Source organism: Cherax quadricarinatus, chromosome 43, assembly GCF_038502225.1.
Source record: "Cherax quadricarinatus isolate ZL_2023a chromosome 43, ASM3850222v1, whole genome shotgun sequence".
Classification (NCBI taxonomy): domain Eukaryota; kingdom Metazoa; phylum Arthropoda; class Malacostraca; order Decapoda; family Parastacidae; genus Cherax; species Cherax quadricarinatus.
Genome location: NC_091334.1, coordinates 26,767,666 through 26,783,885, shown reverse-complemented (window position 1 = coordinate 26,783,885; position 16,220 = coordinate 26,767,666). Strand labels below are relative to the sequence as shown.

The 16,220-nt window shown below is 44.2% G+C and overlaps 1 protein-coding gene across 4 annotated transcripts in view; it reads left to right on the top strand.

The window, feature by feature from the left end:
- Positions 1–16,220, top strand: part of LOC128694192 (folliculin-interacting protein 1-like) — a 63,677-nt gene that overhangs the window by 28,867 nt on the left and 18,590 nt on the right. For all 4 annotated transcript variants that reach the window (XM_070093779.1, XM_070093778.1, XM_070093777.1 and 1 more), the window contains 5 exons: positions 10,769–10,910; positions 11,110–11,267; positions 11,744–11,969; positions 13,145–13,318; positions 13,731–16,033. In XM_070093779.1, coding sequence (XP_069949880.1) covers positions 10,769–10,910; positions 11,110–11,267; positions 11,744–11,969; positions 13,145–13,318; positions 13,731–16,033 — 3,003 coding nt within the window. The remainder of the gene's footprint in view (positions 1–10,768; positions 10,911–11,109; positions 11,268–11,743; positions 11,970–13,144; positions 13,319–13,730; positions 16,034–16,220) is intronic.

The window sequence follows — 16,220 nt, the reverse complement described above, 5'->3', positions numbered from 1 at the left end:
TGGAGCGAAACAGAATGACTTCAAGAGTGTATCAGTCTGTAGTGGAAGGAAGGCGGGGTAGGGGTCGGCCTAGGAAAGGTTGGAGAGAGGGGGTAAAGGAGGTTTTGTGTGCAAGGGGCTTGGACTTCCAGCAGGTATGCATGAGCGTGTTTGATAGGAGTGAATGGAGACAAATGGTTTTTAATACTTGACGTGCTGTTGGAGTGTGAGCAAAGTAACATTTATGAAGGGGTTCAGGGAAACCGGCAGGCCGGACTTGAGTCCTGGAGATGGGAAGTACAGTGCCTGCACTCTGAAGGAGGGGTGTTAATGTTGCAGTTTAAAAACTGTAGTGTAAAGCACCCTTCTGGCAAGACAGTGATGGAGTGAATGATGGTGAAAGTTTTTCTTTTTCGGGCCACCCTGCCTTGGTGGGAATTGGCCAGTGTGGTGATAAAAAAAAATCTAACTTACCATTGTTATCCAAAATTTTTGAAAAAATTAATCCATAAGAGACTAGATTCTTTTCTAGATTCACACAGTAAACTCAACCCCTGCCAGTTTGGTTTCATACCAGATGCAGTCATACAAATGATAGATTTCCCTTAATGAATATCCACTAGACGTCTGTATTGACCTTAGGAAAGCTTTCACTAAAGTTGACCATGGCATCCCACATCTCAGACTTGAGCAACAGACACCAATATGTCTCTGTCAGAGGCACAACCTCTTCAAGAAGACTTGTTAACATAGGCATCCCACAGGAAAGTGTCCTTGGCCCTCTGCTTTTCCTTTTATACATCAGTATAAAGGGGGTAGGAGAGTTTCAGTGGGGGGAAATAAATGGGATTAAATCTGGAGTATCTGAGAGAGTTAGAGCAAAGGAAGGGGTAGCAGTAATGTTAAATGATCAGTTATGGAAGGAGAAAAGAGAATATGAATGTGTAAATTCAAGAATTATGTGGATTAAAGTAAAGGTTGGATGCGAGAAGTGGGTCATAATAAGCGTGTATGCACCTGGAGAAGAGAGGAATGCAGAGGAGAGAGAGAGATTTTGGGAGATGTTAAGTGAATGTATAGGAGCCTTTGAACCAAGTGAGAGAGTAATTGTGGTAGGGGACTTGAATGCTAAAGTAGGAGAAACTTTTAGAGAGGGTGTGGTAGGTAAGTTTGGGGTGCCAGGTGTAAATGATAATGGGAGCCCTTTGATTGAACTTTGTATAGAAAGGGGTTTAGTTATAGGTAATACATATTTTAAGAAAAAGAGGATAAATAAGTATACACGATATGATGTAGGGCGAAATGACAGTAGTTTGTTGGATTATGTATTGGTAGATAAAAGACTGTTGAGTAGACTTCAGGATGTACATGTTTATAGAGGGGCCACAGATATATCAGATCACTTTCTAGTTGTAGCTACACTGAGAGTAAAAGGTAGATGGGATACAAGGAGAATAGAAGCATCAGGGAAGAGAGAGGTGAAGGTTTATAAACTAAAAGAGGAGGCAGTTAGGGTAAGATATAAACAGCTATTGGAGGATAGATGGGCTAATGAGAGCATAGGCAATGGGGTCGAAGAGGTATGGGGTAGGTTTAAAAATGTAGTGTTAGTGTTCAGCAGAAGTTTGTGGTTACAGGAAAGTGGGTGCAGGAGGGAAGAGGAGCGATTGGTGGAATGATGATGTAAAGAGAGTAGTAAGGGAGAAAAAGTTAGCATATGAGAAGTTTTTACAAAGTAGAAGTGATGCAAGGAGGGAAGAGTATATGGAGAAAAAGAGAGAGGTTAAGAGAGTGGTGAAGCAATGTAAAAAGAGAGCAAATGAGAGAGTGGGTGAGATGTTATCAACAAATTTTGTTGAAAATAAGAAAAAGTTTTGGAGTGAGATTAACAAGTTAAGAAAGCCTAGAGAACAAATGGATTTGTCAGTTAAAAATAGGAGAGGAGAGTTATTAAATGGAGAGTTAGAGGTATTGGGAAGATGGAAGGAATATTTTGAGGAATTGTTAAATGTTGATGAAGATAGGGAAGCTGTGATTTCGTGTATAGGGCAAGGAGGAATAACATCTTGTAGGAGTGAGGAAGAGCCAGTTGTGAGTGTGGGGGAAGTTCGTGAGGCAGTAGGTAAAATGAAAGGGGGTAAGGCAGCCGGGATTGATGGGATAAAGATAGAAATGTTAAAAGCAGGTGGGGATATAGTTTTGGAGTGGTTGGTGCAATTGTTTAATAAATGTATGGAAGAGGGTAAGGTACCTAGGGATTGGCAGAGAGCATGCATAGTTCCTTTGTATAAAGGCAAAGGGGATAAAAGAGAGTGCAAAAATTATAGGGGGATAAGTCTGTTGAGTGTACCTGGTAAAGTGTATGGTAGAGTTATAATTGAAAGAATTAAGAGTAAGACGGAGAATAGGATAGCAGATGAACAAGGAGGCTTTAGGAAAGGTAGGGGGTGTGTGGACCAGGTGTTTACAGTGAAACATATAAGTGAACAGTATTTAGATAAGGCTAAAGAGGTCTTTGTGGCATTTATGGATTTGGAAAAGGCGTATGACAGGGTGGATAGGGGGGCAATGTGGCAGATGTTGCAAGTGTATGGTGTAGGAGGTAGGTTACTGAAAGCAGTGAAGAGTTTTTACGAGGATAGTGAGGCTCAAGTTAGAGTATGTAGGAAAGAGGGAAATTTTTTCCCAGTAAAAGTAGGCCTTAGACAAGGATGTGTGATGTCACCGTGGTTGTTTAATATATTTATAGATGGGGTTGTAAGAGAAGTAAATGCGAGGGTCTTGGCAAGAGGCGTGGAGTTAAAAGATAAAGAATCACACACAAAGTGGGAGTTGTCACAGCTGCTCTTTGCTGATGACACTGTGCTCTTGGGAGATTCTGAAGAGAAGTTGCAGAGATTGGTGGATGAATTTGGTAGGGTGTGCAAAAGAAGAAAATTAAAGGTGAATACAGGAAAGAGTAAGGTTATGAGGATAACAAAAAGATTAGGTGATGAAAGATTGAATATCAGATTGGAGGGAGAGAGTATGGAGGAGGTGAACGTATTCAGATATTTGGGAGTGGACGTGTCAGCGGATGGGTCTATGAAAGATGAGGTGAATCATAGAATTGATGAGGGAAAAAGAGTGAGTGGTGCACTTAGGAGTCTGTGGAGACAAAGAACTTTGTCCTTGGAGGCAAAGAGGGGAATGTATGAGAGTATAGTTTTACCAACGCTCTTATATGGGTGTGAAGCGTGGGTGATGAATGTTGCAGCGAGGAGAAGGCTGGAGGCAGTGGAGATGTCATGTCTGAGGGCAATGTGTGGTGTGAATATAATGCAGAGAATTCGTAGTTTGGAAGTTAGGAGGAGGTGCGGGATTACCAAAACTATTGTCCAGAGGGCTGAGGAAGGGTTGTTGAGGTGGTTCGGACATGTAGAGAGAATGGAGCGAAACAGAATGACTTCAAGAGTGTATCAGTCTGTAGTGGAAGGAAGGCGGGGTAGGGGTCGGCCTAGGAAGGGTTGGAGGGAGGGGGTAAAGGAGGTTTTGTGTGCGAGGGGCTTGGACTTCCAGCAGGCATGCTTGAGCGTGTTTGATAGGAGTGAATGGAGACAAATGGTTTTTAATACTTGACGTGCTGTTGGAGTGTGAGCAAAGTAACATTTATGAAGGGGTTCAGGGAAACCGGCAGGCCGGACTTGAGTCCTGGAGATGGGAAGTACAGTGCCTGCACTCTGAAGGAGGGGTGTTAATGTTGCAGTTTAAAAACTGTAGTGTAAAGCACCCTTCTGGCAAGACAGTGATGGAGTGAATGATGGTGAAAGTTTTTCTTTTTCGGGCCACCCTGCCTTGGTGGGAATCGGCCGGTGTGATAATAAAAATAATAAAATACATCAGTGATCTTCCAGATATATCACAGCAACTTAGAACTGTTATCTTTGCCGACAAGACAACTTTTGTCATCTTCCACCCAAATGTAGATTCCCTCAACACCATTGTTAATGAAGAACTCATAAAAACATCAACCTGGATGACTACCAATAAACTCACTTAACGCTGACAAGACCTACGTGATGCTTAGTGTTTTGCAGGATTCTGCATTGCATTGTAATATACTACAGTGGTACCCTGAGTTTCAAATGCTTCCAACTTGAAAAATTATGTAAGTGTATTTGTGTAAGTGCTTTTGTAAGTGTATTTTTTGGGGATCTGAAACGGACTGATCTAATTTACATCATTCCTTATGGGAACAAATTCGTTCGGTATTGGCACTCGAACAGTATACTGGAATGAAATAAGTTCAAAACTCGGGGTTGCACTGTATATGTAGTGAAGAAAGTGTGCCATAATACAGTGGACCCCCGCATAACGGACGCCTTGCATAGCGGACAATCCGCATAGCGGACGCTTTGATCGCTAAAATTTTGCCCCGCATAGCGCCCAAAAACCCGCTCAGCGGCCTTCGTCCGAGACGCGTCCAATGTGCGGCCTGAGCCACGCTCACATGTTCCGCGGGTGGCATTGTTTACCAGCCAGCCTCCGCGGTAACATCCAAGCATACAATCGGAACATTTTGTATTATTACAGTGTTTTTGGTGATTTTTTTCTGGAAAATAAGTGACCATGGGCCCCAAGAAAGCTTCTAGTGCCAACCCTACAGCAATAAGGGTGAGAATTACTATGGAGATGAAGAAAAAGATCATTGATAAGTATGAAAGTGGAGTGCGTGTCTCCGAGCTGGCCAGGTTGTATAATAAACCCCAATCAACCATCGCTACTATTGGTGGTACAGCTGCTGCTGCTGCTGTATCACCGTCAGCTGCTGCTGCTGTACCACCGTCAGCTGCTCCTGCTGCTGTAGTACCGTCTGCTGCTGCTGTAGCATCATCTGCTGCTGCTGTAGCATCGTCTGCTGCTGCTGTAGCATCGTCTGTTGCTGCTGTAGCATCGTCTGTTGCTGCTGTACCACCGTCAGCTGCTGCTGCTGCTGTAGCATCGTCTGCTGCTGCTGCTGCTGTAGCATCGTCTGCTGCTGCTGTAACATCGTCAGTTGCTGCTGTAGCATCGTCTGCTGCTGCTGTAGCATCGTCTGTTGCTGCTGTAGCATCGTCTGCTGCTGCTGCTGCTGTAGCATCGTCTGCTGCTGTTGTAACATCGTCAGCTGCTGCTGCTGCTGCTGTAGCACCGTTGTTGGTGTGGCTTATTGAGAATACCAAGAAACAATTAACCCCAGAGGATTTGCCACCCAGGATAGCCCAAAAAAGTCAGTGTCATCGAAGACTGTCTAACTTATTTCCATTGGGGTCCTTAATCTTGTCTCCCAGGATGCAACCCACACAAGTCGACTAACACCCAGGTGAACAGGGAAAATGCCTGGAACTAGTGCTCATATTGGTGAATTTAAAGCCAGCAAAGGTTGGTTTGAGAGATTTAAGAATTGTAGTGGCATACACAGTGTGATAAGGTCTGTTCTGGAAGAAAATGCCAAACAGGACCTACAGTACTCAGGAGGAAAAGGCACTCCCAGGACACAGTGTCTCATCAGTCATTGCTGCATCTTCAATAAAGGTAAGTGTCATTTATTCTTCATTTAGTAGAGTAGTACATGCACAATATATATTGTGTATGTACTACTCTACTATTGTGCATGTATCCTTCTCTTTGTGTGTGGGAAAATGTATATTTCATGTGGTAAAATTTTTTTTTTCAAACTTTTGGGTGTCTTGCACGGATTAATTTGATTTCCATTATTTCTTATGGGGAAAATTCATTCACATAGCGAACATTTCGCATAACAGCCAGCCCTCTTGCACGGATTAAGGTCGCTATGCGGGGGTCCACTGTAGTATGAATGATGTTATAATTGTAAAACTTAATTTTATAATTCATACTGTGCATTTGGGGGTACTGTAAAGTACTTTAAACTGTAAATGTAAGGAAATCCTGCCAGGGACTTATTTTCCAATTGTGTTTGGTTAGTGTGGGTGGTGTGGCTCGGGGGAGTCACGTGGAGGCAGCATGGAGGGAAGGCTGGCATCTGAGACGCTGTGTACTGAAGCTAAGTTTTGTAGTTTTTGTACTTCTTTTGGTTATCCAACTCAAGCCATATGCTCTTTTGTGGTGTACCAGCACGCTCACCTGGGTTCTGATATGGTCAGGTCTCTGTGGGATGAGTGAGGACTGATGAAATAGGATGAGATGGTCTCGGGAGGAGAGTAGAGGACAGCGTCTGCCAGGCACCAAGCCTTATAGGTACAAGTGTGTCTTTGTTTTGCGTTAACTCGCCAGCCGCCGGCTCCTTATGTACCCTTATGTGGGTGTTTAGGCCATGAGAAGGCCAAGATAAATGTGGGAGTGTTTTTCTAGTGTGTGTATATATGGTTAATAATAATAAATGTATATTTTCCTACCTAGGAATTTTGCCTGATCTCTCTAATAGATGTAATACATGCTGGTTTAGCACTCTGTTTTGACTGGGATAGCCCTGGGTGGCCTAGTGTTACATGAGATTTGTGTAACTTTTACCTTTGCCCCTAGACAAGGCCCTTAGGCCTTAGGGAATTGCATTTTCTGCATAACATTAGCAACAGTGTTACAAATGTCCAAATGTTTTGATTAACAGTTCTCCCATTGCTAAACAAAGCAAAGGAAAATTTCTGGACCTGTTCCTTGATTACATCTTCAACACCCACATCCAACACATTACAAAAAGTGTCCAAAACAGTTAGTATCCTCTGTAAGATACATTATTATGTACCTCAGTCAGTACTACTTACATTATACTACACTCTAATCTATCCCTACCTGACCTATGCTATTTGTACCTGAGGATCCACAACAGCAAATCTAGAACACAAACAAAACACATATGTAGTATACACAGACTTTGCAAAAGCCTTTGACAATTGTGACCATTGTGTAATAGCACACAAAATGCATGATAAAGGAATAACAGGAAAAGTTAGTAGATGGATCTATAATTTCCTAACAAATAAAAAACAGAGTAGTAGTAAACAGTAAAGTCTGAGGCGGCTACAGTGAAAAGCTCTATTCCACAAGGCACAGTATTCACTCCCATCCTGATCCTCAAACTCATATCTGACATAGACAGGGATGCAAGCCACAGCACCGTGTCTTCCTTTGCAGGTGACACCTGAATTTGCATGACAGTGTCCTCCATTGAAGACACCACAAGACTCCAGGCGGACATCAGCCAAATCTTTCAGTGGGCTGCAGAAAACAATATGAAGTTCAATGATGAGAAATTTCAATTACTCCGATATGGAAAATTGTGAGGAAATTAAGACAAATTCCAACCACACAATAGAGCGAAAAACTAATGTAACAGACCCGAGAGTGATCATATCAGAGAATCTCGCCTTCAAAGATCATGACATTGTATCAATCGCATCTGCTAGAAAAATGACAAGATAGATAATGAGAACCTTCAAAACTAGGGATATCAAGCCCATGATGACACTCTTCAGGTCACTTGTTCTATCTAGGCTGGAATATTGCTGCACACTAACAGCACCTTTCGAGGGAGGTGAAATTGCTGACCTAGAAAATGTACAGAGAACCTTCACGGCACGCATAACGGAGATAAAACACCTCAATTACTGGGAGCGCTTGAAGTTCCTCAACCTGTACTCCCTAGAATGCAGGCGGGAGAGATACATGATTTACCTGGAGTTTACCTGGAGAGAGTTCCGGGGGTCAACGCCCCCGCGGCCCGGTCTGTGACCAGGCCTCCTGGTGGATCAGCGCCTGATCAACCAGGCTGTTGCTGCTGGCTGCACGCAAACCAACGTACGAGCCACAGCCCGGCTGATCAGGAACTGACTTTAGGTGCTTGTCCAGTGCCAGCTTGAAGACTGCCAGGGGTCTGTTGGTAATCCCCCTTATGTGTGCTGGGAGGCAGTTGAACAGTCTCGGGCCCCTGACACTTATTGTATGGTCTCTTAACGTGCTAGTGACACCCCTGCTTTTCATTGGGGGGATGGTGCATCGTCTGCCAAGTCTTTTGCTTTCGTAGCGAGTGATTTTCGTGTGCAAGTTCGGTACTAGTCCCTCTAGGATTTTCCAGGTGTATATAATCATGTATCTCTCCCTCCTGCATTCCAGGGAATACAGGTTTAGGAACCTCAAGCGCTCCCAGTAATTGAGGTGTTTTATCTCCATTATGCGCGCCGTGAAAGTTCTCTGTACATTTTCTAGGTCGGCAATTTCGCCTGCCTTGAAAGGTGCTGTTAGTGTGCAGCAATATTCCAGCCTAGATAGAACAAGTGACCTGAAGAGTGTCATCATGGGCTTGGCCTCCCTAGTTTTGAAGGTTCTCATTATCCATCCTGTCATTTTTCTAGCAGATGCGATTGATACAATGTTATGGTCCTTGAAGGTGAGATCCTCCGACATAATCACTCCCAGGTCTTTGACGTTGGTGTTTCGCTCTATTTTGTGGCCAGAATTTGTTTTGTACTCTGATGAAGATTTAATTTCCTCATGTTTACCATATCTGAGTAATTGAAATTTCTCATCATTGAACTTCATATTGTTTTCTGCAGCCCACTGAAAGATTTGGTTGATGTCCGCCTGGAGCCTTGCAGTGTCTGCAATGGAAGACACTGTCATGCAGATTCGGGTGTCATCTGCAAAGGAAGACACGGTGCTGTGGCTGACATCCTTGTCTATGTCGGATATGAGGATGAGGAACAAGATGGGAGCGAGTACTGTGCCTTGTGGAACAGAGCTTTTCACCGTAGCTGCCTCGGACTTTACTCTGTTGACGACTACTCTCTGTGTTCTGTTAGTGAGGAAATTATAGATCCATCGACCGACTTTTCCTGTTATTCCTTTAGCACGCATTTTGTGCGCTATTACGCCATGGTCACACTTGTCGAAGGCTTTTGCAAAGTCTGTATATATTACATCTGCATTCTTTTTGTCTTCTAGTGGAAAATCCTAGAGGGATTAGTACCAAATTTGCACACGAAAATCACTCCCTGTGAAAGCAAAAGACTCGGCAGATGATGCAGCATCCCCCAATGAAAAGCAGGGGTGCCACTAGCACTGTAAGAGAACACAGTAAGTGTCAGGGCCCAAGACTGTTCAACTACCTCCCAGCATACATAATAGACCCCTAGCTGTCTTCAAGAAGGCACTGGACAGGCACCTAAAGTCAGTAGCTCACCATCTGGGCTGTGGTTCGTGTGTTGGGTTGTGCGAGACCAACAGTAACAGCCTGGTTGATCAGGCCCTGATTAACCATGAGGCCTGGTCACAGATCGGGCCGCGGGGATGTTGACCCCCCCGAAACTCTCTCCAGGTATACTCCATTTATACGCGTAGATGATAATGTTAAGGATGAATTGGTAAATCAGTCTGGGTAAGATCTGCATCTCTAAGGAAGTTGGATAGATCGTGCTCATTTGTGATAGTGTATAAACGGCCTACATCTGTTTTTCTCTCTAGAATTTTCCCATCTCGAGTGATGCGCTTGTGGATTTTGTCACTGTTCTCCCGTTACAGTTTTCTCAATCTGAACAAGAGGTTCTGATGTTTTCTCATCAGGCACTCATTGATGTACACTTCATTTTTTAATCTAATTGATGATTTAATTAGATCCTTTTTCATGTCATATGAATGAAATCTGATCATAACACAGTGTTTACTACCTTATTTTCCTAGTAAACCTGCCTCTTTAATTTTGTTAGCTAGTACATTAACTTTTAGCTGGTCTTTTATGATCTTAATAGAGGTATCTTTGCAGTTAGTTTGGTTTATTTCACTGGTAAAGGGAGAGCTCTTAATTATGACTGCGTCAGATAACTTTTCTTGTTCAGTTTTGTCATCATGGTAATCAAGGTAGTCATTCGAACGGGCATTCACGTTGATTTTTTTCCACCTGTGTTCACAGATGCTATTTGTTCAGTATGACTGGCTATAGCTGCTTGTAGAGAATTGCCGAAATCATTACTTCTAGATGTTGTAGTCTTCTCTTCGAGGTTGAGGATCTTGCTCTCGAATTTGGTTATCCTGGCCTCATGTTGCGCTAGTGTTGACTGAAGATTCGTATTATGAGTTGTTAGGGCAATGATGTATGACTTAAGGGTATCAACTGGAGTGCTGAATCTCCTGAAGGAAGGGGAGTTGGAGAGGGAATCAGCCATGTTTGGTGTTATTGTGTAGCCCTGGGTGGTGGTGAGGGGGGTGGATGGTACACCAGTGTCCTGCTGGGTACACAAGTTGAATTGTAGATTTCTCAGTGTTTTCTTGCTATTACTGTTATTGTTTATTCTGTGATTTCCTCTCATATTATCACTGAGGTAGTTATTGGTGAAATGATGAAGGAGAGAATTTTATTTCAGAGCTTCGGTTAGGTGTTCGTCTGACAGTAGGGCAGAGCTTGGGTTTACAGGGCTGTCTTCATTAGATCATCAATTTTAACAGGTTATGGGTAGCAGTGTTAGTATTCTTGGCTCATTTTAGGTTCTACATGGGTTTGTGCAGTTGTACCTGCAATGAGGCTATCAGAACCTTTGATGGGCCCTGGTTGTTTAAGAAAATAGCGGTGCTAGGATGCCGCTGCCGCTACAAGTTGCATGTGTACGAGACAAAAAAAAGACACCAGCAATCCTACCATGTAAAACAATTACGGGCTTCCGTTTTACACTCATTTGGCAGGATGGTAGTACGTACCTCCCCGGGCAGTTACTGTCTACCAACCTACTACCTAGGTATTATTGTTGTTTTTGTAAAGTGGAAGGCCATCATTGTAGAAAGTTGTAAGTTGTGGTTGTTACAGGTCTTCGGAGGAGTGGATCTTCCTGCATGTGAGTGTCATCGAAGGGTTGATCAACAAGCTGCAGACCATGTTGCAGGCAGCGTACCTTCACCGTCACTCCTTTGTTTACACCGTCCACCAGGCGGTCTTGCAGCTCCAACAGGTTAGTATGTGCTTCCCTCACTGCTGGTTAGTGGCTATATAATAAAGGTGATGCTATATAGGGCTTTATAAAGAGTTGAATGTATAAAAATCTTTATAATAGAGCTACTGTATATCCTTTCACCAAGTTCAAAATATTTGTTCAACTTGAGTGGAAATTGCAACAATTCTGACTTAACCCTCCCCCCCCCCCTCCCCAGGATATTGTGGACCTGGTCAGCGGACCGCGACTGTGCCGTCCCATATGGCTGGGCCTGCTGGGCCAGCCGCCACCCACTGAGCGCCAAGCACTGTGTACCACGCTGGTCGACACCCTGGCTTCCCTTCTTGACAAGTTTGACACCAAGCAGACCAACTTGTAAGTTCTGTCAAGGGGAAGTGATGAGAATGTGTTTAATTTCGAGGTTAGTTTACAAGCCACCCCCAGACAAACCACCCATGACAAGCCATCCTTAGATAAGCCACCCCTAGACAAGCCACCCCTAGACAAGCCACACCCAGACAAGCCACACTCGAAGCAAGCCAGATCTTGCACTTAAGAGGAATCCACAAAGTCAGTCATGTAACCCTGTCATTGTACATGTGGTTGCAGAGGTCAGGGCTCAGCTCCTGACCCAATCTCTCCACCTGCAGCTACCAGGTTTACTCCTGGCTACATGTAACCTGTCATATATGTCCTCAAAGCTACATATAATAATTTATTTTTCAACATGAGCCGTCTCCCACTGAGACTGTTGGAAGCAAGAAATGCAAGTTTCCTCTTGTTATATTTATACAGGAGAAGGAGTTACTAGCCCCTTGCTCCCTTCATTAATAATAATAATAATTTTTCAGTTTCGTGAGTAAGTTGTTGACGGCTGTGTTGACACATCATCTTGGCTGGGTGTCGACCGTTACTCCGGGCGACCATGCCACATCGATGACACCTACCATGACACACTCCACACCAGCGACAGCACCTGTGTCAGCACCAGGGCTGCCCCATCCTGGCACTACTGCACTCCCCACACACCCACCTCGCCTCAATGCTGCCACAACTGCCACCACTCGACCATCTTGGGTAAGCAGTCAGTCATATATGGTTGTTTACCACCAATGTCAGTCGACCCTAAACAGAGGAAGCCCATCGCCCATCATTCATTCAGTCTTGCCTGGAGTGCCCCAATGACAGTTAAAGCAAGTCATCGCTGTAAATGCAGTTGTAACCTTCACGTACAGACTAAATAATGTATACTTGTACACCTTATTAGCTGTACAAGTGTGCTATATACACTTGTACAGCTTATTGTACACTAAACTTTGTAAAAGCTGACTGTATATAGAGACTAGCTTTATATGGAAGGTAGGCAGTTTTTTTTTTTTTTTTTTTTTATATCACCCACAGAGTACCAGGTTACAAGCACTAGGTAAGTCATGACCCTCGACTGTGACAGGTAAGAAAGTCATGCCCCCTCCGATGCTTCAGCCAATTAGGATGAGTGTGGAAACAGAGAGTCAAGCTATGACATGTAATAGGGACCACCCATAATGCTGGTGTCTTGCTGACTCCATCATGTTCCTCACAACATTTGCCTTGGACACAATAAAACACTGGATTATGATTTCTACATGCTGCCATCCTAGCAGTAATAATACTAATGAAATGTATTTTGGAGGATGACAAAGATGATCCTATGTATCAGAAATCTTCCCTATGAGGATAGACTGAGGGCCCTGAATCTGCACTCTCTCGAAAGGCGTAGAATTAGGGGGATATGATCGAGGTGTATAAATGGAAAACAGGAATAAATAAAGGGGATATAAATACGTGATGAAAATTTCCAGCCAAGACAGGACTCGCAGCAGTGGTTTCAAGTTGGAAAAATTCAGATTCAGGAAGGATATAGGAAGGCACTGGTTTGGTAATAGAGTTGTGGATGAGTGGAACAAACTCCCGAGTACAGTTATTCAGGTTAAAACATTGTGTAGTTTTAAAAATAGGTTAGATAAATACATGAGTGGGTGTGGGTGGGTGTGAGTTGGACCTGACTAGCTTGTGCTGCTGGGTCTGGTGCTGTGCTCCATCCTTGAGTGGAAGTGGCCAGACTGGGTGGGTCATTGGTCTAATCCAGGGAGGTGGGTCATTGGGCTAATCCGGGGGGGGGGGGGGGGACATGGACCTGCTCCACATGGGTCAGTAGGCCTGTTGCAGTGTTCCTTCTTTCTTATGTTCTTATTACTGTAATTATTATTAAGGTTGAGAGGCTGAACGAGTGTCGTCCATACAACGCCGTGTGGGCACAACTGTGCGAGTTGAGTGGCGCTGTGGGTTACCCACCACGGGCGGCACGTACCATCCTGGTGGGCACCGACACTACACTGCTAGCACAGCTCCTCACCATACTCTCTTACATCATACGCTGCTCCCAGGTACTGTACCTTCCTGGCAGTACCATACACCAGTTGTATAGCAACAGTATTGCGCTAATCTCCAAGTGAGCCATATAAAGTTCTCAGATTTTTTCAATTTTTCAAAAATATAATCTTGTGTGATAAAATTTAAATTCCCACAAATTAAATTCCTTGAACTTTCTGCTTTGGTGAAAAATGTACCATCCCTCATCACTTGCTGGGAAATGTGTAAACTGTACCTCTGTTGTAAGTTTGCAAGTCAAAATCTATTATATATTGTAAAACAGTGTTTTCTATTGTACTGTTGCCAAGGCATATTGTACGAAGACTAAAGGAATGATTGGGAAGTCAAACCGTGGTCCCTGCCATTGTGATTTGTATAAATGCATTGTATGGTGTGGATTGAATTTTAAATCTTGTTTATGTTTAGGTGGTTGAGGCTGAAGTCGGTCGCCACCAGCTGGGTGACACCATGACAGCTGAGCATCAGTCGTGTCCCTCGTGTACATCTTCTGTGTCGTCCATCATCAGTATGGTGGAGGGCAACAGGAAGGACTCTCAGAAGGATTGTGGCACCAGAGATGCTCACACTCAGCAGTTGAAGAGAGAGTCCAGCCTACGGCGGAGCTGGAGGAACAGTCGAGAAGGTCGCAGTGGCAGATACCTGTCCACCGAGGGTCGGGGAGACAGTATCTCCGAGGTTGCCCTAAGGTCTGGTGGCTATAGTGCTGTTGATGCCCAACGCGGTTCTGCGTGCGACGTTGATCCTTCAGTGCCAGGCCATCAGCCTCTCAAGAGAGAGAGCGACCAGGCATCTAAGTGGATGCTAAATGATGGTGAGGAGATAGTAATTCACGATGTTAAGTATTCAGACTTATCACACGGTACAAGTCGTGGAAGTCCGTCTCGTTTAGAGCCAAGGAACAAAGAGCTTTTGGAGGCAGAGAGAGTGACCATTGTGGCTCCGTTGCCTGAGTTGGGAAAAAGTTTATCGTCATGTAAAACATCAACAAACCTGGCATCTCTGGCGTGTGATGGCAGCGAGTCCAGCCCGGGTGTTTCAAACTTTAGTGATAATGCAATAAATATGGCAAGACAATATTCCGAACGTTTGTATCCGCCGTTGCACGACTTGGATGACCACAGGGAAACATTTGGCCCAGTGCCGCTAGAGCCTCGGATCATCGCTGATAAAGTCCACAAGCTGCTTAGAGTGCCATCTAAGTGCGTAGGTTCCCAAGAACAAAGTCAGCCCGGATTATCACCTCAAAAAAGTGGAGTGGAAAAACTTGATCAGTTTGAGAATAACAAAGAGAGTGAAGAGTCACAGTCTACAAGATGTGTTGCAGCTTTGTCACGGACCAGAAAGTCGGATACTTTAGGGTATGGTTTTGTGTATAGTGATGAAAGTTGTAGCGAATCACTGCATGTCAACCAGACTGTAGCTAGTTCTCAATGTAAAGAGAGAGGCAGCAAAAAACATTGTGGTACAGACATAGTTGAAAGATTATCTCTGGACGAGGTTACCGTGCCTGCGACAGACATTCATCCAGAGATCGAGGAAGGAGGCCAAGTGCTGTATTTATTAGGAGACGGCAATGTACTTGAAACGAACACTCCCACTGCAATAGAAAAACCCCAAATAAAACTTGAAGCAGGGTGTCAGTCCCGCAGATTCTGGAATGGTCGCTGTACTGGCTCTGCCATTGGGTTTGAAGGCCTAGGGGTTAGTACTAGCGAACCGTGTGATAATGTTGACACATCGGCAGCAACTCGAGTACGTTGCTTACCGAAGCCACAGGACACGAGGAAAGTAGTTAGAACGCGGAATGTTGGACGTCAGTCTGCCAGAGACCTGACTAGACTTGAGAGTGCCGTGTGTTTGCCACAGAGTGATTTAAAACACAATCTAAGCCTGACCGATGGTCATAGGACTAGCGGCAGTGTCAATCTAAGACTGGCCAGTGGTTCTGACACTAGCATCAGTGGTGACTTAAAACTTGACAGTCGTAGGACTAGCTGCAGTGATGACTTGAGACTAGCCCATAATCGTGACAGTGGTACTAGTGGGTTGTTAGCAAACATGAGGCACCACAGACACCACAGTGACCCCACTAATGGCGTCTTTGCTTGCAAAGTGACGGACTCTCAAAATTGTGAACCTATAAAAGTTGTCATAGAAGAACAGGTGTCGAGCAGTGTTAAGGGTGGCAAGAATGACAACTTGTATGCCAGAGAGCAGCTCACAACAAGAATGATTGACGGGGTTGTTTGTAGTGGTGATGGACTATGTGATAGACCTAATATATTACATAATGGACAGGAAGCTATATCAAGAACTATGGACTGTGTTACTTACAGTGAGAATGATAGATTGTGTGATAGATCACAAACTACACTAACAGTTGTTGAAGGTGTTACTTGTAGCGAGAATGAACGATTGTGTGATAGACAGGAGTCTATGCCAAGTACTCAGGAAAACATTAATAGACAGGAGTCTACACCAAGAACTCAGGAAAACCTAAGTAGACGGGAGTCTACACTAAGTACTCAGGAAATCCCTAATAGGCGGTCTACGCCAAGCACTTGGGAAGGTGCCACACATGGTGATAGTGTTTGCTGGCGCCATGACACTGTCTCCAATTCAGAGTTGACACCGGACACACACACTGCCGAGGACATCACAGAAGACACAAATGGTGATGAGCCGCCAATCAATGTTCACATGCCCAGGTAAGTTATTAAACCACAAACATCAGTTGACCACCGGGGTAGATTAGGCTAAAAAAGGAAGCACGTTCACCATCATTCGGTCAATTACTTTTAATTTGGGGTTATTAACCTTCCCAAGATAATTATCCAGAGTCTTGGGTTATCATGGATTATTGTTGCCCCAAGGGTGATTATCCTAATGAATTGT